This window comes from Grampus griseus, assembly GCF_964374135.1.
Source record: "Grampus griseus genome assembly, chromosome: 11".
Classification (NCBI taxonomy): Eukaryota; Metazoa; Chordata; class Mammalia; order Artiodactyla; family Delphinidae; genus Grampus; species Grampus griseus.
The window spans coordinates 77,800,469-77,823,019 of record NC_139005.1 but is presented as its reverse complement, the minus strand read 5'-3'; the positions used below and the strand labels follow the sequence as shown (position 1 = coordinate 77,823,019).

The 22,551-nt window shown below is 40.9% G+C and overlaps 1 protein-coding gene across 2 annotated transcripts in view; it reads left to right on the top strand.

Annotated features, from left to right (window-relative positions):
- The first annotated feature begins 5,884 nt into the window (after positions 1 to 5,884).
- Positions 5,885 to 22,551, top strand: part of NTN4 (netrin 4) — a 106,240-nt gene continuing 89,573 nt past the window's right edge. For both annotated transcript variants that reach the window (XM_082666265.1, XM_082666264.1), the window contains exons 1-2: positions 5,885 to 5,991; positions 8,831 to 9,360. In XM_082666265.1, the coding sequence (XP_082522391.1) occupies positions 5,937 to 5,991; positions 8,831 to 9,360 (585 nt within the window). In that variant the 5' untranslated portion in view covers positions 5,885 to 5,936. The remainder of the gene's footprint in view (positions 5,992 to 8,830; positions 9,361 to 22,551) is intronic.

Genomic DNA, 22,551 nt, shown 5'->3' with positions numbered 1-22,551 from the left:
ATCTCACCGAGCATGAGTATTCTGCAGAAGTTTGGAAAATACTACTCATTTGTGTTGATCCAGTAGATGGATAGCTGTGACCTTCTACTAAGATAGTAAACACAGGAGGAGTAACCTGCTAGGGGAGAAAGATAGTGAGTTTAGTTTTAAATGTGTTGAATTTGAGATGTCTACGTGGAGGTGTCCATTGACAGCGCTGAGGCCCACGAGTGACGTTAGGGAGTAAACAAGGTAGGTGGTAGTTAAATCCATGGCTCAGTGGGTTCAACGGTAATTGCTAAGGTAGAAAATATTCTATGAGTGTTTTTACCAATGAGGAAATTGGCAATCTAGTCTCACACACTTTCTTTAACTGCCTTGTTATGCCACCTCTCTTGAAAGAGGAAACGGAAAGAATACTGTGCTTAAAGTCAGACACACTGGGGGTTCAGATCCTGCATTGTCAGTTTACTTAGCTGTTTGAACTTGGCTCAGATATTTAACTTCTCTGAGCTTCAGTTTTCTCATCAAGTGGTTGACAACCTAACCATATAAAGTTGCTGTGAGAATTACGAAGTATTCAACATTGTGCCTGGTAAATTGCAGCTGCTCCATCAGTGCCAATCCCTCTTTCCCTCTAGTTAAAAAAGATTTGTTGCTTCATACTTTCACCTCCTGTGCAATGCCTTTTACACAACTAAAACAGCACTTAAAATTAAGCCAGGGCAACGATTTCATTTCTGCCTATTAAATATCCATATATAACTTGAAGATGGAATTCTAGGGCAGGTCAAAAGAGACTGTATGTACTTGATGGATTTGTAGTTTACTATATTATGTATTTAACAAAACTTAAAGTGCTTCCAATGTGTCTTGCTCTTTTCTACCATTTCATAAATATAAACTCATTTAATATTCATAATAACCTTATTAATTAGATACTGTTATTATTTCCATACAGCAAATAAGGAAATGGTTGCACCAAGAGGTTAAATAACTTGCCCACACTCACACAGCTAGCAGGTGGCAGAGCCAGGCTTAAAATCTGGGGAGTCAGACCCCATTGTCCATGCTCCTAATTACTATACTGCTATATAAAAGATATAAATAAGAGAAATTACCCATATTGCTTACTGTTCTTTCATCCTCATGAGGCCTTTGGTAGCTGTTTCTTTATCTATTTCCCTACGTTTAAAAAAGTAGTTATTTGTCTCTGAGCATCTTTTCATTAATGTCAGAAATAGAAATATGTATAGAAAGTTTTAGCTAAGAGCTATTTTGAAGAGAAAATGTTTAAAATTCGTGCCAATACAGTGTTGTCCAGAGTAGCTATCTCTGTAACAACAACAGAACTGTTCTTGTTTATTTGAACTTTCTAGACTCCATATAATTAATTTGAACATGAGAGAACATGTGTGCATTTTTTTTTTTTTTAAGGAAAGTACTGCTTACCTTCCTGGAAGAGCACATGTGTTTTCAAAGGCTCTTACTCCCTTCCTAGGAATGAGCAGCTGTAGCCAGGAAGCAGATGAAATAAGAAACACAGTGCCAGTGGCAGGAGGCTTAGATTAAAGCTTAAGGAAATTCCCAGGACGGTGTTTTTAAAGGGCATTTGAAGGGCATAGACCAGGTAGAAAACAAAATATAGGATTATTTCAATGGAAACAATTCTCCATTTCATTGTCTCCTAAAAGTCTTCTAGTTCAAAAAGAGAAGATTGTATTCACGGAAAATTGATGGATAAGCAATGATGAAAACAAACAAACAAATCTGGAAACCCATGTCCTATCTCTGGTGTATATTTATTGGATGATCTTAATTTGGCATTTATATCTTTCATATCATTTTCTCTCTCTGAAAATGTGCAAAATTATACCTGTTCCTTCCCACACATTGATGCTTCCAGGATAAATGAGATACTGTTTATAGTTCCATGGAGGAAAGATAGTAGGTATACTAAAAATATCACTATTTCAAAGTCCCTCCTTTCCTTGGAAATGTATAGTAATACCAATGTATACTGTGTTATTGAATCAAATTTTCCATAGAAGTGATGATTTTTATAGAAAATAGATACTTATCCCATTCAGGAGTAACAGTTTCCTTTTAAGAATTTAACCATTTTTCAAATTTAGCAATTTGAATTTGTTGCTTTTTTTCCTTAATATTTATTGAATGCTTGCTATCTGCAGTGTATTTTAGTGGAACTCTTTCCTTCTGGTTAAACAAAACATGTTTTATGTTCTATTAATGACTCTTTAAGACAGCAGTATATAAAAAGGGGATTTTAGTTTGCTTCAAGCATAATATCAGCTGACATCATAAAGCTTCTAATACATTTTTAGGCTAATGAAATATAAGCCCTAGACCTAAGTTAAAGGAACTACTAGTTCAGTTTTATTCCACACCGATTCAGACAAACCTGGAGTTGAGTTCTAGATGCAAAGTATAAAAGCAACATTGACAAACTGTAGTATATCTGAAGAGGGGTGAATAAGATAGTTAAAGGTTTGGAAATCATGCTACATGGGCAATTAAACACTTGAAGAAGAGAATAGTTAGGAGGAGCAATAAAACTTGACTTCAAATTTTCAAATACCTATTAGAAAAGAGATTGGACCTATTCTGTATTGTTGCAGACAACTAAACTATAAACATAGGAAGAATTTTAAGAAGAAAGATGTCACAGTTAAACAAAATAGTACCAAAAATGAAAAGGGCTGCTTTTGTTTACTGAGATTTCTAGAACAGAAACTGGATGACCATTGGACAGAGATTTTGTGGAGAGAATTCACGATGGGGTAAGAAGTTGGCCTCAAAGACCCCTAAGGTTCCTTTTGATGCTAAAATAATCCCATGATCCATTAGAAACCTCATTTACTGTACTAAGTTATACTCGAATGATACCTTTGCAGCCTTTTGGTGCTTTGCCTCTAAACTAAAAGTCTTCAGATGGCTGTGGGGTTTTGGGTCCTTATGGCTACTTTTTTCTTACCACTTTGCAACTCATTCCTTGTTTTAACAGGATTCTGCTTCATTCTACTTTGTTACTTCTAATATGCTATGGTCTAGGATAACAGCATAACCAAACTTATTAACATTGCATGAATAATTTAAGTGAAGACCTAAAGAGCTCTCCTGTGAGTAAGGTCTTTGGTGCATGGACTTTTTGCCATCTATTTTAGTTCTTAAAGGCCCTTTTATCTTTCTTTCAAGTTCTCAGGAGTAGTCTAGATTTGTCAATTATGTGGCTTCTGAAAACTGGTTATCAAAATTCCATGCTAAGCTTCCTACTAATTCATAATTTTTTAAAAAAATTCTAAACTCATTACTAAAATTTTCAAAAACACTTAATCATAGGCAATATATGCTGATCACTGAGCAAAATTTTCCTTAGGTAGGTAAACTTTTCCTGTATAGTTTCTTCAAAATGAAAATAGAAAAAAAGAAAAACAAAATTTTTAAATGAAAATAAAATTTATAACTAAATTAGACTATACCACCAAATGAACTTTATTAGAATGCTAATTACTTCTCTCCTGAGCTGCTTCATCTTGGTATAAACATACAGATTTCTTTAGACTATGGAGAATCATTCTGATTTCACTGGTTTTCTTCTTAATCCCTGCTCTTAGTATATAGTAATAATTTTAACATTACTCAGTCAAAAACATTTAATGAAAATTTACTATATATCTAGCAGGTGTTCTCAGTTACGAATAAAAGAAAAACATAATAATGTTTTATATAGACTAAGTATAAAAGACTGCTTGACCATTAAGGCATTTACTCTCTTGTTAAAGGAAACAGGAACCAGTTACAGAGCAATCAAGGAAGTATATTATCAAGGCAGGATTGGTGCAGATATTATGCCCCTAACACTTGTAATGAGAAATGGAGTAGTTCTGCCTCAATATAGTAGAATCAGAAGTTAATAATAAAAGTGCATTTTCTTTCTTTTTTTTAAAGATTTGCTTTGTTAATTAGGTTAATATTGGTGCTTAGAGCCTTTGGTTGTTATAATTTCCTATCATTTATTTGGTAAGAAAAATAATTTGGGGACGTATTTCACTGACTTCATCGGGAACATGTCTATAAGATATGAAGAAAGCCCTAACACTACCAATATTTGAAAAATTCAAAGGGTTTATTTTCTAAAGTGTTACATAAATTGCTGTTCCACACCTTTTGCCACTTCCCAGTGTTGGCCAGAATAATTTTAATGTCTCCCAAATGGATGATGCTGACCTTGCCCCAGTCCCTCCTGGGAGATATAAACTTCTTACGTGTCCCCAGCTGAGTCATAAATAATATCCATATGCCCCAGAGCTCTGAACTGTCGTCATCAGTAACACACACAACTGAATGGTATCTGTAAAGTAGATAATTTTCTGGAAAATATTTAAAGGCACAAAATGAACACTGCAATAAAAAATTGCTTTCTACTTAACTTTAACCAATTTCCCTGGATGTGTACGTAGAATTATATCTTCACAGAACTTGCAAAAGTCCCAGACTCAAGGGCTGTGTAATCGTCTTCCATAAGCAGCAGCCCTGAGCAATCCTATCCACAATTAGCTGCTTGCCGTCGCTACTAAATTGTTCCCCATACGTTATTACACAACATTATTGTTTCGCAGCACAACTGGAGAGAGAGTGCTTGGAAGGACCAAAGAGGTTGTCTTTGTCGTGCCCCTGCCCCTAGACAAGGATGTTCTTAAACTGGGTACTAGCTAATCCTGTGACCCTTTTCTTTTAGCACCTTGAGTTTGAATTAGGGAACACGTTTTACATCAAAACAGATACACCTCGGATGAAGTAAGCATTGATTGTTTAGCCAGGATGCCCTCCCCCACCCCCCGAAAGTCAGCAGAGAAGCGGCGAATGCCACTTAGCAGTTAATGAGCTCTCCCTTGCCCTTGACCCCGGACTGGATCAGGGGTTCCATCCCTGGGTCGTTAGACTCTGGGAGAAGGGGTGGCGGGAGAAGAGGAGGGCTTGTTTTTGTTGGGGGATGTAGGAAGTAGGAGCTAGCCTGTTTCGCGGTTTTTTAAGCCCCTTGGCATGCCCTGACCTGATCAAGAGGGAGTCAACTGCTCTCTGGAATGTTCCGGGAGAAGGTGGGAGACTGCTTCCAGAGGAGGCCTGTGGGTGCTGGAGGGCACCAGGGGGGTCACACAGGGAGATGCAGGGCAAGAGACGGGAGGGGCACGAGAGAAGCTGGGGTGCGAGGTGACGGACGCGCGCGGGGGCTGAGGCGGGCGGGTGGAGCTGGCAGCGAGGCAGCGGGGGCGGCTGGTCGGGCGAGAGGATCCCTCCCCGGGCGGCGGCGGCGACCCGACCGCGAGGACTACTGCGCCCGGGCTGTCAAGCGAGCGCGGGGGGCGGGCGGGAGGAAGGGGTGGAGGTGCGAGGGGAGGAGGGCTGGCACCGGAGCGCCGCGGTGTCGGTGCAATAAAAATGCATCCCATGGAACTGCCCATGGAGAAGGACGGGACCGAGACGCAGCAGCAAGAGGACGTGGTAAAAGCGGAGGAGGACGCCCAGGAGGCGGTGGCGGCGGCGGCGGCGGCGGCGGAGGCGGCCGGGAAGTGAAAGGTCTCGCAAAGTTCAGCGGCTGCTGCGGGCGCCGAGCCCCGGGCTAGCGGCGGAGGAGCTCGCAGGACCGCTCCGCGGGGCAGCGTGGCCAGGCGGGCTATGGTGCCGGGGCTCCCGCCGCCCCCGAGGTGCCCGCGCCCCTCCAGGCCGGTGCGCGAGGGTCACCCCACCGCCCGGCGCGGCCCCAGCCCGCAGCTCCCCGCCGCCGGCGCCCACTGACCGAGCCTGGCGCCCTAGAAGGAGGAAGAAATAAAGAGCCCGGTTCCTCCCGAGGACTGCTGGCGCTTCATCCCGCGGCCGCGAGGGCTCGACTCCCTCCCGCACCCGCCCGGCCCGGGTCCTCCCGGCTCCTCCCGGCCATGGGGAGCTGCGCGCGGCTGCTGCTGCTCTGGGGCTGCTCCGCGGTGGCCGCAGGTGGGTGGTGACGCTGCCGGGCCCCCAACCCCCTTCCTTCGCCCCTTGTGTGCCCCACCTCAGAACTCGGGGGTGCGGGCGAGTGCAGGTTGAGAGCGCAGAGCTCAGCTCCCAAGGATGAAATGAGTGGCCATGTTCCGCCTCCTTTCCCCGGGTCTCAGCAGTTTAAAATACTACTGATTTTTTTTTTTTTTTTTTTTTTGCAACTGCGATACACATGCCTTTGGATAACCCGATATCCTGGGTGCGCCCTGCCGGAGACAGCGCGACCTTGGTTTTTTTTCTCGGTTTGGACTTGTAAAAAACTGCCTTTCCATTTTGTGAGGGAACAAAGGACCAAGCTCGCCATCCCCCGGCACTTCATGGCCTGAGGAATGATGGGGAGGGGTGGCCCAGCGACCCTGGGCGCGCGTGGGCCGGGGCCGCTCTCTTGTTGAGAGCGATCGCCGTTGTCCCCGACCTCATGCTGGGTACTAGGGAGCCAGGTAGGGACACCTGGGGCGGGGTGAGTGGCCTCTCCCTGGGCAGTGGCTAGAACTCAGTGAGACCCCGGGCTGGGACGATAGGTAGTGATCGCCCCGGGTTGCACGGAGCCGGCCTGCCGCCCTTGGGGAATTGGTACCCTGGCCGAGGCTCCGCGGGAGGTCGGAGGCGGGTCTGCTTCCTGTCTCGGTAACTGGACGACCGATAGAGGCGTCGTCAGATGCGCTCTCCCTCCCACTCCCGTCCCGGCTGCCTTGGGTTGCCCTTGGCCACCCGTTCCTAGCTTGCCGTTTCTAAATTTGGGAACCCCTTTTGCTCCTCTCCCTCCTCTTGCAGGTCACCTGGTTTCCAGCTAGGCGTAAGTGCGGTTCAGGGTGTAAGGGGGAAAGAAAGTGAGGAACTCTTTGGCCACTTGGTCTCTCAAACGCATCTCGCTTGCTCCAGAAAGGGGAGTGTGGGCTGGAGGGACGGACTGGTGGAGAGAGAGCACTGGCACACTTCTCCCTTCCCTTCGGTTTCATCCACTCAGCCCCCAGAGACGCTAGCATGAAGTAAAAGCCAGGCTTGGAGTCTGCATCCCAAACGCGTCGGACTCTTAGAAGCATCCTTGCTATACTTGGATGGTCACTTCTTTAGGGATCTCTAAGTATTGTGTCCACCGATTATTTATCTGGCTCCAGTCTTTTCTGGATTTCTTCCTAGTTTGGGGTGGGGACATCTAAAATTATTCAGTACTTTTCCCAAGGAGCCGTTAAAGGTCTAAGCTTTTACTTTAATTCTTGCTACTTATGCACCCCTGCATGCTGTTATGCATGCTCCCCCAGCCACAAGGTGAACTTTAATAAACCTTTCCCTTTTCAAACCGTGTTATGGCAAAAACATGCAAGCAATCAAGAGGTTGTAAATAAATATCACAAGGCAAGTGTTTCAAGTCAAAAATACTTGTACGGGCAGTATATGATTTTCCCTGAAATGCTTTACAGGTGAGTCATAGCACACTGTGTGTTTGGGTGATCCTGGCCACAAGCAACTGTTGCCCCAGCTAATCAGAAAAGTGGCAAACAGAGTCCAGGCATAACGCACACTTGAATTTGACATTTAAAAAATATGCCTAAGGAAGCCCTTTCTTATGGTTGCAAAGAACCATAAGGCTCGTGAGGCTCGTGATAGTCAGTTGAGTGTGTGAAATGTCTCTCTTTTGGTCTAAGCTGTCATTTGGCTTCTCCAACAGTATAGTGATAACGATTCAGAGATGCTCCCTCTTAAGAAGCAGAAACGTTCAATTAGCCGGAATTTGGGGTTTGACTTCTTTTTCCTTTTTTTCCCTCTCTGTTTTAACTTTTAAAATAGATAATTTTGCTTCAGGTATTCATAATTAAAATGACAAGCCCAAATTAAGGATTATATTATGTAGTCAGGATGTTAGTAGGTGTATAATGTTTATCATTTTAAGTAATTTTGAAACATTAAAGTCTGTTGGACCTTTGTTTGGGTGGAAGCGCATGTTTCTTTAGGAAGGTGTTTTAGTTCACAGATTATGTTTAAAGGTCCTGTTAGTGGCTGCCAGACTGTAAACATTCTCCTGTTAAGCAAACAGGTAACTACTGTAGAACCTGTCATAGGTAGAAGCACTCAAGAGGCAGAGAGGGTGTCAAATAAGCTTTTCTGTCATTTGGCAGTTTAGAGGGTTTTTTCTTACTTATATTTACTTGATATTAAAAATAGATATTGCACATCTTGGCTCCAGTGTTCTCTAGCTTTGTATCCCTAAATGAGATCCCATTGTATACCAATACCTCATATTGATTTTCTTAGGGAATTGGTCCTTTCATGTTTTCGTCTTAAAAATATAGTAGAATTCTACATTTCCTCCTTAATGCATTCTCATAAACATGTTAGATAATGGTAAAGACTCAAATTATATCTGAAAGACTAAATTGAGTGATCTTAAAAACATTGTTGGTTTTTGGTATTATTTATGTCATGACTTCAAAAGCAAATGAGTGTATTTCAAAAATAGAGACTGTTAGAAAGCAGTCCCATTATCTTTACCCAATGTTTCCACTTTCCTTCCTCTTGCCCTTTACCCAAACTGATTTTATTTTCTTCTATGGGAATTTTACATGAAACGGGCACGCAGGCACACACTCACACACACACATGCACATTCACACACTTGCATATGCCAATAGTATAAATGCAGAACAGTATTCATGCTCAAATTCGGTAGCATTTCCTCTTTACTGAAAGCCTTGGGGCAATATGGGGATAACTCGACTGTTGAAGATGGACTAGGTGGACAAAAGAAGTTTCCAGATGGGTTTGTCTTGAATAACATATGCTCTCCCATCTCTAGGACTGAGTGGAGTGGCTGGAGTGAGTTCCCGCTGTGAAAAAGCCTGTAACCCTCGCATGGGAAATTTGGCTTTAGGAAGAAAACTCTGGGCAGACACCACCTGTGGTCAGAACGCCACTGAACTGTACTGCTTCTATAGTGAGAACACTGATCTGACTTGTCAGCAGCCCAAATGTGACAAATGCAGTGCTGCCCAGCCTCACCTGGCTCACCTGCCAGCTGCCATGGCAGACTCATCCTTCAGGTTTCCTCGCACGTGGTGGCAGTCTGCTGAGGATGTGCACAGAGAAAAGATCCAGTTAGACCTGGAAGCTGAATTCTACTTCACTCATCTGATTATGGTGTTCAAGTCCCCTAGGCCGGCAGCCATGGTGCTGGACCGGTCCCAGGACTTTGGGAAAACATGGAAGCCTTACAAGTACTTTGCAACTAACTGCCCGGCTACATTTGGCCTGGAAGATGATGTTGTCAAGAAGGGAGCTATTTGCACTTCTAGATACTCCAATCCTTTCCCGTGCACTGGAGGAGAGGTAAGGGCACATGTTTAACTCTACACTGTAAGTAAGGTAGAAAAATGTTACCAGCCCACATTTTTTTTAAAGCATGAAGGTATACTTGTAGCAACATGAGTGAAATTAGAATTTTTCATGAGCTTTATTTGTCTAAATTATTTCTCACCCTTAGACATGGATGTGTAATCATTTTCAAGCAGGTTGCCCACTGGCTAGGTTTAAGTCAGATTTCTAAGATTTTAATATTTTTCATTTTAAGAAAGAGGAAATATACAACATTATCATTTTGCCTTAGAGGTTTAAAAGGCTACTGATTTCTTCAGTTAGCAGGACTGATTACTGTGCTTCTGAAGAGGCAAGAGTTACTGAGACAGCCTGTTCCTGGAGCCCATGCTGGTATCTTCCTGAAACTGTTAGCATAAATAGGAAGTAAATAAAAACAAAACCAAGGGAGAAAAAAATATGTTTGTCAGAAGGATACTTTTATATAACAGAGAAGTTTTACTGGTAAGATTGCAAGAGTGCATAGCAAACAAATGAAGGTAGTTTCTTTTAAGATGCAGAAACTCTTTTTGGACACACATACACAATAGTTGCAGCTTAGAGTCTGGGGTCTATCCTGGGCGCAAGACCATCTCAATATCATTCTGCAAAACAGCCTCCTTAGCTACTAGTCCAATTTCTGTATGGAATGTTTACTTTTTGTTTCATATTTCCCCTCTCCTAAGGGGGAAACATGTCTTTTTTAACTTGTACAGATGTACCTAGAAAGCCCTCCCCCACTGAGATATGTGAAAACATGGAATTTAGAGGCAATTGAGAGAAAGCAGATTAAAAGAATAAAATACCTTCAACGTGTAGATCAAGAAATATCAATGCAGGAAAAAAGAGAAGAGAGAGTATAGTATTTCTAATTCTAGTACATGACACAAACACACAGAGTAGATAAGTGGTTCTCAACAAGGAGTGATTTTGTTACCCCCCCATCACGAGGGGGACATTTTTGCTGGGGAGAGGGACAGGATGGAGGCCAGGGATGCCACTAAGCCTCCTACAGTGGGCAAGATAGCATCCCTCCCACTCCTGTTCCCAACAAAGAACTGTTAGCTCAAAATGTCAATAGTGTCAAAGCCGAGAAAGCCTGGACCAGGTGTTAAGCATATATCCAATGCATGTATTACAATGGCTTCAGAGACTAACATAATCATTCTTCTAGCAGTCATTTATATTACTGTTCACAGGCTTCCCAGATGATTATATTTAGTAAACATTCATTGAGCCCCTACTATGTGTGTCAGGCATTGTACTCAGTGCTGCTAATTCTGTCTTTGGTTTGGGGGACAGGGGTGCTTGCCAGGGACTTGATGGAAGGACTGGTTTGGAAACTTCTTCTCCCTCCTACCACAGACCCATATGGACTTTTGCCATGTTACCCAGCTACTTCTTCTTCTGTGGACACTCCCCAGACCAGGAACAGAGTTGCTGGCACCAGAGCCGAGCAGGATGTGGTACAAGCAGCACACAGACTATTTTCCATTCTTAGTCTTCTTTCCATTCTTCTCTAAAGTTGGCTTAATATTGTAAACCTGCATGCACCCTGTCATGATGGACATTTTTAAAGATACCAGGACAGGAAAGAGACAGATAAGTTAGACTCATTGTTTTCTTCCGTGGAGAACACTTTGTGTTGCAAACAAATGAATGGCTTGAACTCTCAAATTGCTTTGGAATTGATCCACAGGCTCCTATCAGTTGCCTGCATCTCAGTGCTACTGGGCCATGTGTACCTATGAAGTAGCAAAAATAGAGTTTCAGTAACCAGATGGCAGGCATGCTTGCTTAGCAAATATCATATTGAATGTATTACAATGGCCCAGCAATTACTTAGAGATGACTAAAGGAACATTTATTTAACCTATAGCAGAGCAAAATCTTGTCTTCTTTAAAGCCAAACTACTTATTGTCATCAACGCTTACATCAAATTTCAAGCAGAGACTAAAATTTACGTTAGATAGATCTTTCAATGTGCAGTCACCTTTTATATCCAGTTAAAAAAATTTTTTTTACTGTAGTTGTTATTTCAGCAGACATATTTCAACGGCAAGAAAAACATCAAGGGCCACCTAGTTCTCTCTAGAGCATTATTTGCAAGTGTACATTAAACCATCATAGAATTTCTTCCCTTCAGAGACAGGTTTGAGAATGAATCTTTCCCTCCTGAGTTAGAGAGTAGAAGAGAGTCTTCCTCAAAGGTAAGGACCAGAGGAAGCCCCCTAGGAAATGATTATTATCTACCTCTCGCATGTTGCTTTGGAATATAAATTAGTGCTGAGCTACAAATTAATTTTTCAGTACAACCCTGTATCCTCAATCACTCTCTTTGAAAACTGAGTGATCAGAAAAATAAGCCAATTAATCTAGCATCAAATAAGTAGTCTCAAATTTCATTTACTCCTTATTTATAATACTATAGACCTGTATCTTCCTCCATTCTATATAAGACTTCTCAGGCTTTCTCTAGGTATTATCCTACTACTCAGACTAACATAAATATATCCCAGACTTAATTTGTTTCCATTATTCATTCTAAAATATTTCTTTGGGCTTTTAGGGCCCTAGAGAGTCCTGTAGTTTCATGTCTAAGAAATCAGATATGCCCATCTTCAGAGTGGAAGGCACCAGTCATCTGAAAAAGGACTTTAAAAATATAGGCCCGAAAAATCCACCCAGAAGAATACTTTTTAAATCCAAGAATAATTTTTAAATTTAAATACTTTTTAAATCCAAGTCAAATCTACTACACAGAAACTTTCTAAACTGGTCAGCAGTTTCAAAGAATAGGATATGGTTATCCTAAAATGTGTCTCCTTTACAGGAGAGGAGATAGGCTCAGAGGTAGGGCGATTTGCCCAACGACATACAGTTAGTTAGTTATGTGGCAGCGCTAGGACTAAATCACAAGTCTTCTGACTTTAAGTGTAGTATTTGTTTCAGAAAACCATGTTCTCTCTCCATTACCTCTAAGAATTGCTAGCAAAGAGCTATCTGCCTTTCTCCTCGCTCACTCTCTCACATTTGCTATTCATTTGGATGTGACATGAAGGTGAAAAAGAATTTGCCAGATGGCTTTCTCCTGAGCAGGAATGTCCTCTGAGATGTCAGTGGTGTTCTGGGAATGAAAGTCTCCATGGCCAAACCAGATTGGGAAACACTGACTGGGTTTAACAAAATTAGACATTTATAAGTATATAAATATTCTCATTATGTGTCCTCTGTCTCCAAGTGGGAAGTATAGGATGGGACATCCCCAAACTTACTTGCCCATGCAACCCTCTTTTTGCAGAACTCCGATGACTATCTTTCAGAACTCTAGAGATCCTCAGAGCACAACTTGGGAAATGCTGGGGTGGAGGTATTAAGTGCTCCCAAAATCCTGGTAAAAGGCACAGATGGGGAAGGTGTTGTTCAAGGGGTACGAAGTTTCAGTTATGCAAGATGAACAAGTTCTGGAGATCTAATGTACAACAGTATGACTATAGTTAACAATACTTTATTGCGTACTTGAAATTGTTAGGAGGGTGGATCTGGAGTATTCTCACCACACATACCGAAAAGTGGTGACTATCTGAGGTGATGGAAATGTTAACCTGAAAGTGGTGATTATTTCACAATATTTATGTATATCAAATCATCAAATTGTACACCTTAAATACATGCAATTCTTAATTTTCAAATATACCTCCATTTTATTTTTAAAAAAGGCACAGGCAGATGTGGTGCTTGGCATGGTACTGGGAATGGGGGTGGGGAAGGGGGAGATAGAGAACAAATAACTAAGTAAAATATACAGTATGCCAGAGTGTGATAGGTAGTAAGGAGAAAATAAAACAGGGTAGGGGATAGGGAATGCTGGCAGGGGAGGGCTTGCTGTTTTTAAAACAGGTTGAAGGATTTGTGTTTGATGGAACAGACAGTGACAAGAAATCTGAGTTCCTGGCAAGTTTTCTTGAGTGAACAAAATCTGTACTTAAGGGTCCCATTCTTTCAACCTGTTGATATGGAAAAATGAAGTTGTGTATTAAAATGACAAACACTGGTAAAAATCCCTCTTGCTAGTGTTTCTTAAAATGAGAGCATTTGAAAAGGAACCTGAATGTCATTGATGGAAAAGCACATGACTGATGAGTAATCTGAAGCCTGAAGAGAGTTAAGTGACTTGTCTACAATTACTCAGCTGAAATTCGTACTTCCTGACTTCTAGCCCAGTGCTGTTTCCATTATCCTAGTTTGAAATTCCTTTGTACCAAGCTGTGTAGTGTGAAAGATACAAAAACTATATACATTCCTTTCCTTCGTAATCCTTACAGTCCAGTGGGTGAGAGATTACATGTGATAATTTATGGACTGATTGATTAAATAATATGAGGTAGTGCATGATTAATTCCCCAAGTATGTTGTGAAAATAATGTGCTTTGCAAGATCTGAGTATCTGTTTGTCTCTTTAGGCCATTGAAAAGGAGTATATTTCAATACCTTGTGATACCTTGTGATAAAGTCAATATGGCACAAATGTGCAGAAAATGATAAATTAATCAGGTTTTTACAGGTATTTATATGTATAATGTCCTAGACAATATTTAGGATTTTTAAACTGAAAAGATAAAACAAAGTAATACATGAGTAGAAATGCTTTCTAAACACTACTCTTTGGTTAGCTACTTGTTTTCTTCAGTCATTGAAATGCGCTCATGCCTCTTTTTTCAGCAGCATCAGTCATGAGTCATAGTGGCAGCTCTTATCTACTGAAGCTTTCCCATCTGCCAGGCATTCTGTAGAGTCCTCTGCATGCCTTATTTTCACAAGAACCCTGTTAGTTGGGTACAAGTATTGACCCCATTTTACAGACAAAGTACCTGAGACTTAGTGAGTCAGAGTAACTGGGTCAGAGTAAGTAAGTAATGAGCTAACCTGTGCCAGAGCTGGGATGATTAGCTTGCTTTAAAATTATTTATATGATTAGGTTTTATTATAACTCCAAAATTAAAAACAAAACAAAACTAAAACTAAATTGCTCTGGTAATTATGAAACTGTAAAACTTACAGTTTAATTGATAATTTGTAATATGGGTTTGTGAACTTTGCATAATAAAGTTAATTTTTTTTACATTAGATAGAAAAATAACAAGTAAAGATTCTTTGCACTTAATGTTACCCAAGATCATTTAAAATAAACTATATGGGAATGAGTATTACAGTTCTTCAGTACCATTTAGCATACTTTTTATTTGATTGATTTGTTTGTTGGGTGGAAGGGAAATACTTTTTATCTAGTTGGTAACCGCTTTAAGTAATTCTTCTAAGTTATTAATGTTATGCTTTGAAGCATATTCTCAGCTACAATTTTGTTGAACTTTTTTGAAAATAAAATGTTGTATATATTTGTTTAGAGTGTTTCAATTATCCACACCCTGGGGCTACTCCCTTCCTGTAGGGGTGAGGCTAGAGACTTACAACAGCACATTTTAAAAAATGGCTTTAGTTTAAGGAAAACCCACAGGATGGTTATCAAATAAAATTATTCAAAGGAGCTACATTAAAAATTCGAACAAACCCAGAAATTAAATCAATAAACTTTGACTTATTGATTTCAATGGGTGAATACCCCCCCACCAAATACCTTCTTTCTAGCTATTAAAAAAATCTGTTTAGCATCTGCTTGCTTCGTATTTGCTCTACTTGATGGTTTAACTTTGCCAGTATTTGGTTGTAATTTTCTGGAAACTTTGAGAGATCAGATTGCAAAATGCTGCGTTAGTAACTGATGATTCATATTGAAAAATTAAGGCCAGACAATGAGGAACAGACACCTGGAGGTCAGGTATATCTGGGCATACAAGGTAACTTCCTACCAAGGAGCGGAGAACATAAACCAGGCTGGGAGTATTAGAGGTTGGGGGCTCTGGAAGATGAGGAAAATGAATCATGCCAGAGAATATGGAAGTTGTTGCTTCTGATCAGTAATCAGAATTGTCTGAAAAGTCACTGAACGTAATGTCTCTCTGGTCTGCACTCCCATGCACCCTGGTCACTCACATGTAACTATAATATCACGTCCCCCGTCTCTTCTATTCCTACAGTGGTCACTTCGTGAGGAACTTTGTCTCCTCTCTCCTTGTATTCACTCTGTGGCTCCCAGGCCCCCAACCTCTGAACCTAGCACAGATCCCCACAGGGCATGAATGTCCAGAGTACATGTGGAGAATACTTCAGGACAGCGAGGGGGCTGGTGCTGAACTGAATTATAGGAAAATAACTGTAAAATGATAATACTGTTGACTAATTGTGTTGGATGTTACACGACTCCTAAGTATCCATTCAAACTAGTCATGATTCGTTCATTCTTCTTACAAATATTTGTATAGTGTCTCCTATGTGCCAACTATTTTAGGAGTTGCGGACACACAGCAAAAAGTCAAAAACTGCTGCCCCTGAGATTACATTCTAAATGTAAGGTGCTAAACAAGTTAAGTAAGTAAAATATATGGAATGTTAGATAGTATCAATAATCAGTGTAAATTAAGAAAGAAAAAAAAAAAAGCAGGGAAGGGGGCTAGGAAGTAGGAAGGGGGTTTTAAATGTTTAGACAGAGCTCCCAGGGAAAGCCTCACTGTGACTTTTAAATTAGGAACTGAAGGGAAGCAGAAATGAGTCATGGGCATGTCTAGGGGAAGAGCAAAGGCCCTGAGGAAGTCTGCCTCCTACTGATAAGACTGTGAAGAGGCTGGTGCTGAAGCAGAGGGGTTGAGGTGTAGTATAACAGGTGAGGTCAGAGGTCAGAGGGATAACGGGGAGGTGTGGGAGATTATGTGGAGTCTGATAAACAGGTGCCCAGGATGGCCCAAATTTACACCTAGATCACTTAAATCCTGTTCATTATTTGTAGCATCCCCTTTCACTCTCAAAGAGATCCCAGTTTGGACAATAAGTTATTATAGTCATTGAGTTTTACTCTGAATGATACTGGAAGCCAGTGGAGTCTTGAGCAGAGGGGCAATATGATCAATTTATTTTTAATAGGATTTCTCTGGTTTGTGTGTTAAGGAAAGACCAAAGGGGGAAGCAGGGAGACCAGCTAGAACGCTGTTGCAGTAATTCAGGCTAGATCTGATGGTGCCTGGACAGAAGGTAGCAGTGGAAATGGTAAAAAGCTGTTGAGTTCTGGATCGGTTTTATGGATAAAAGCCAACAGCATTTGCTGACAGGTTGGATGCAGGGTATGAGAGAAAGAGAGAAGTAAGCATGTTTTTAGCCTGAGCACCTGGAAGAATGGGATGGCCAATTACTGAGATGAAGAAGACTCTAGAGGGGACAGATTTGGAGAGGAATGCCAGGAGCTTATATGTGGACACGTTAGGTATGAGTTGCCTGTGAGACATCCAAGTGGAAATACCGAGTAGGCAGTTGGATCTGTGAGCTTAAAGTTAGGAGGAGGGTTCTGGACTAAATATATAAACTTGGGAGTCATCAGTGCAGAGATGATGTTTAAAGCCATGAAACTGGATGAGATCATCAAGGGAATGGGTGTGGATAGAAAAGAGGAAAGTCCAAGAACTGAGCCCAGGAGAGGATCAAAGTTAAGTCCACTGATGCTGCCATTACCATAAACGCTTGGAACTGCCCAGGCTTATACAAGAACCAGTCTTACCAATCTGCGGGTTGGTAATTAAATGGTTGTTTAATTAAGCAACAACATGAATTCGAATAACACTGACTTGCTACAGTCGAAACAGAGGGTACAAATCTAAAATGAAAAGTCAGAAGGAAGGCATGAGAACTGCAACTTTAGGTTTTCAAAAGATGAACCGAAACAAATGAGGAGAAGGGAAAGCACTGAGCAGGTAATAAATGATGATAGAAAAGGGAGAGGGAACAGTATTGAAGGAGAATGATAACCCTTGAAAATATCATGCTGAAAGAGAAATGTTGATTTTAGGTGCTTTCAGATTTTAAGGGCCTCACATTCCATTTTATCTTGACCCATCCAACTTTTAATCTTTTTTTGACCCACAATTCCAGCTATAGGAGCAATTTTTTGGAATGATTTTTTTTAAAAGGCATTTTTTAAATGCCCCTGAGCTATTACAGTATTGGAAATGAAATTAAAATATAGCATTGTACACATTTTTTCTGCTTAGTGGGTTGTGAAATTTAATTTGCAAAATGTGATGGAGAACATCTACCTAAGGCAAGGGTGCTGTGCAGTTAATCCCGTTTATGTAGAAGTATTTACATTTTCACAATCTTGAAAAATATTAATGTTTTTATTAATGCTTATGTATTAATGTTTAGTTGTTCTATTAAGGAGGAGAAGAGAAAAGCATCATTTAGAGATCACAGTATAATGTGCCAGTTTCTATTATGTTGGGCATTTTGTACACATCTCACTTTATCTCTAAGAAACAAGCTCTTTTCCTGGATAGTTTGTCTTGTTAACAAACAAACAAAAACAAAACACCAACCCTCTTTCTATGTCCTATTTCACTCGTCTTCCTAACTTTCCTGTAACTGACAGGAGCAGAAGTCTTTCAAGGCATCAGCTATGTTTGCCGATGTTACTTTACACTTCATAATCACAGTTCCTAAAACAAAACAAAAAAAGTATGAAAAACATTCAAATGCCTTCTGCATGACATCATCTGTGCTAACACTCTGTCTTTCGGCAGCTACTGAAAAAGGTTTCAGTGTTTTCAAATTAAATCAAAGAGAGAAAATGTAATCACTCCCTTATACTGTTTAATCTCCATTAAGAATTTGTGTTTCTTTTTATTTCAGCCAACCTGACCTTGCTGAGGTCTTTGAGGCTTTCCATCAGTTCCTTTTGTAATTGATGTCTACATTTTTCTCATATCCTGTGTCCCAATGAATAACCCTCTGACTCCACTCCCACCTCCAAATAAAAAGCAAAAGTAAATGGAGGCCACATCAACCACTTCTCTGTCAGAAGAACTAGGCACCTCACTCTCCAACAACCCATGTTCACCATCCCAACACACCCAAAGGGGGAGGACACTACACTCAGCCTGTTGTAACAATAGCTCTCTCTCTGATGATTACCAGAGTTCAGAAGAACATAGGCCCACTGGGGAATCCTTTCTGGGGCAGGGGACGTAGTGAAGAGGTATAGTTTGCAACAACAGAAGTAATCGTCAACTCCTGCCCACATGCTCTATCAATCCTCTTTGTTACTTTTGGCCATTTTTCTTTCTAATTTTTATTTCTTCTCTTTAACAATTTAGTTATGTCACATTAGACCACTTCTTTTATCTCTTCTTTGGCCCCCAAATATCTATTTGTCTGCAAAAATGGACATGATACCTAGCCTGCTCCCATGATTTTCTCTCTGGAATCTTTTGTCAGTTCTCTCAACTCCATTGCCCCCTTGTCTGTCCATCACATCCCCATTCTAGATCAATTCTACTGTTCGCCTTCTCGCTCCTTCAGCTAAATAGCTGAACTCTAATGGGAAAAATAATAACACAATTGTGCTGAGAGATACCTCTACAGATTTATGTTTTCCAGCCTGAATTTGGCCCTCAAACTTCCCTGGAAGTCCTTTTTCCGTCAGCTCCCTTTCATTCCTGCAATGACTCTTTCAAAGTGTCTTCTCCTCTCCCTAAAACCCCTTCTCACACCCATTGCTTGCTCTCAGCCAGAGTTTGCCTCTTACCTCACTGAGAAAATAAAGACCTAAACAAACAGCATCACTGTCTAACCCAGAAAGACCCATCAAGGCAAAAACTGAGATTCATTCTCGATTCTTTTCTCTCCTTCACCCAGCCTCAGCCAGTCCCCAGGGCCTGTCCCATTCTGCTACTGCAGTGTCTCTTGAGTACGTATGCTTCTCTCCATCCCCACAGCTACAAATGGTGGTGCAAATCATTTCTATGTATTATTGCAATGTTCTCCTGAAGGTTCTCTCTACTCTGTCTTGCTTGCTTCCCAATCTGTTCTCTGTACCACACTCTGAAGGATCTTTATGAAATCTAAAATGTCACTTCTCTGCTTAAAACCCTTCACTGACTCTCCAGTTTCCTCATAACGTAGTCCACGTTGTTTAATGGGGCACGCTAGGTCCTCTCTAATACCTGCTGCCTCAGCCTCTTCACTGCCGCTTATACCCCAGCCTCCAGCTCTATCTATTGAACCATCGTATTACCCCAAGGTGCCATGCTCTTTCTTATCCTCTGACCCTTGCACACATGCTTTCTTTTCCTGAGATGCTCCTCTCCCCAAGTCCTACCTCTCATCCACTTAGCTAAGTTGTCACTCAGATATTTTTGGATGGATGGATGAAAGGATAGATAATTGCTATTGATCCTTAAGGACTTTCCTTAAACTTCACCTCTTTCCAAAATCCTGGGTTAGGTGCACTATGTATGTGCCTTACACCTGTGCACCCTTATCACACGCTTACCTCTGTCATGGCGTTTATCGCATTGTTCTGTGAGCTCCTTAAGGCAGTCCAGACCACACTTCGAGAAACACTAGACTTGCATCTAACATGTTGCCTGCTAAATAGCTGTTTATCAAATATATGAACTCTGAGGCATTATTATTGTTAAGATTATCTATAATAACTATTTGTTACCTTTTGTTGTTCATCTTTATGGCAGAGCACCTGGTCTGCAGGCACACTAAACAGTCTGTTTGAGAGATGACTTGCTAAATGTCTGTTAAGTTAGCCATTTAGGATGACAGATCCTAAGGCAGATAGTTAATTAGTACAATTTCTCAACAAGAACAATGTCGTAGCCTCCATCCCTTTGCAAACCCAAACCATGGGCTCTATTTCTAATCTGCAAAGGCCTGGTACAAAGGGTTGCAGTTTAGATGGAAAGGTACAGATCTATCAACACCTGTTGGAAAACAGCAGAAGGTGCACGTAAAGGTTAACTGGGGGATTTTGTTTAGTTTTTCATTGAAATCATTGGAAGTGATTGAATAGAGGGCCTCATGCTTCTGCTCCTGCAGTGCTTCCAGCTGGGCTTCTTTTCACAATGCTGTGTTGGGTGCAAAGGTGGGGTTTTTTTGTGATTCTGGAAAACAATCACCTTATGACATGGCCTCTGGACAAACCTGTGCAGCTATCTGGTTCACTCAGATAAACTGCCAAAGTTGTTACTCCCTATCCCTAAGAAATATTATTTCAAGTAAGCCAAACCCCACTCACCTGCATTTCTAGAGCTGGGAGGAGAAACTAGCTTTGAAGAAAGAGGTTTAAATATTCTTTTCTTTGAAAAATCGAACCAAAAAAACTTAAAAATATAAAACTTGTAAGTTATGTCTCTTTCTTATTATCTGAACATCACTGTAGTATATTCCTGCCTTCAGGGAGCTCACAGTCTGATCGGGACTTTTAAATTGCTGTCTCTTAAAGTATAAAAAAATAATTGAAAGGTGGAGAAGGAAATTCCATGGAAAAGTGCACATGTGTGAAGAAGGTCAATGCTCAGAATGGTTGGAGAGTATGGAATGGTGGGGAATGGAGAAGAGAGAGGGATGAGGGAAGATGAGGCTAACCCTGAAGGCTCAGTTCAGATTATACAGGGTCTAGTGTGCAGAGTATTTTGGACTTGATCCTGTGGGTAGTGGAGATCAATCAGTAGCTCTGGGTAAGGATAACATAATCAGAACTGTTTAAGAAAGACAACTCAGGGAACGTTGTGAAAGATTCTTGAGCAAAACTTATGAGATTAAACTTAATAGTGATAAATTCCTCTTTTCAAAAATCAGCTGTAATACCACCAAAGAGGTGTGACTTATCAGCCATTCATGTGAAAAAGACCTGAGGGTTTCGTTTGACTGTAATCTCAATGTGAGTCAACAATACATCACGACTGCCAAAAAAGCTAATGCAGTCTTAGGCTGCATTAATAGAAAAATAATGCTCCAAACAAAAAGAGAATAGTCCTTTTGTTGTGTTCTGTAGTCAAAGCACAGCTAGAATATTATGTTCAGGTCAAGATATTCCTATTTAGAGAAAGCTGAGCAGAATTGGTGAGATCAATTAGAAACCTCATTATATCATGAACAATTAACTTGGGATATTTCGCCTGTGAGAGAGGATTTATGGATGTTCAGGAATTGCTAGCATTCTTCAGATGTTTGAAGAGGGATTAAATGGACTCTGATGCTTTCAGAAAGCAAGAGTTTGACCAAAGAAAGACTTTTTTAAAAAACGGATGTATCCAAAAGACAAAGTGAGATCCATTGAGTTTCTCATCCCATGAAATGTTTCAGCTAAGGCTGAGTGAGCCTCTATGAGAGATGTTACAGAAAGGATTTGTGTACAGATTTGAAGATTTGTCTCAGGACCCCTTAATGTCTCATCCACCTCTGAATACATGGGTTATGCCATAGAGTGAGTAAATGACAAGAAAATTCTTTACATCCAAACTACTCCAATAGCAGGGGTCTTGGGCTGGATACTGCTTAGCTAGTCACATCAGTCTTCCTGCTAGCTAGGCAGGAGCCCTCAATTTTGGTGTAATCTTTTTGGGGAGATCTCATTTCTTGCAAGGTGAATGGGTCCTTCTTCTTAACCACTGAACATAAGGAAGTCACTTAACTGCTAAAGAAAAGGGTGTCAGCAGAAAAAGAAATGAGTCCCTACTCTCTCTGAGTCTCTATTTTGTATGTATAGATGATATTTTATCTATAGCTTGTATTTCTAATGCAATGTGATAGCATAAGTGTAGGAGTTGGAGGCCCATATCAGGTCCATCACCAGGTTCTGGTGGTTCTGTCTCTAATTGGTTCTCACCTCCACTGTTACCACTTTAATTCAAGTTCCACATCTCACACCCAATCCTCTCAAGTAGCTTCAATGGCTCTCTTTAATTTAGGGGTCTTAGACTCTTCATTTGTAAATTGAATCAATGTGAGAAAGGACAAAATAAGGCACATATAAATGTGTTTTATAAATGGCTAAGTGCTCTATAAATGCTAATTATTATTAACAATAATATAGTTCAATCACGTTATTAGTGAAGTGCACTTTTAGGTCACTTCATCCAGTCAATCAGCAAATATTTGGATGCCCACTATGTGTCTAGCACTATCTCAGGCTCTGGGGATACAGTAGTAAACAAAAATAGACATAAAATGCATTCTAAAGGCCAGGCAACTGACTTACAAATAAATTTTTA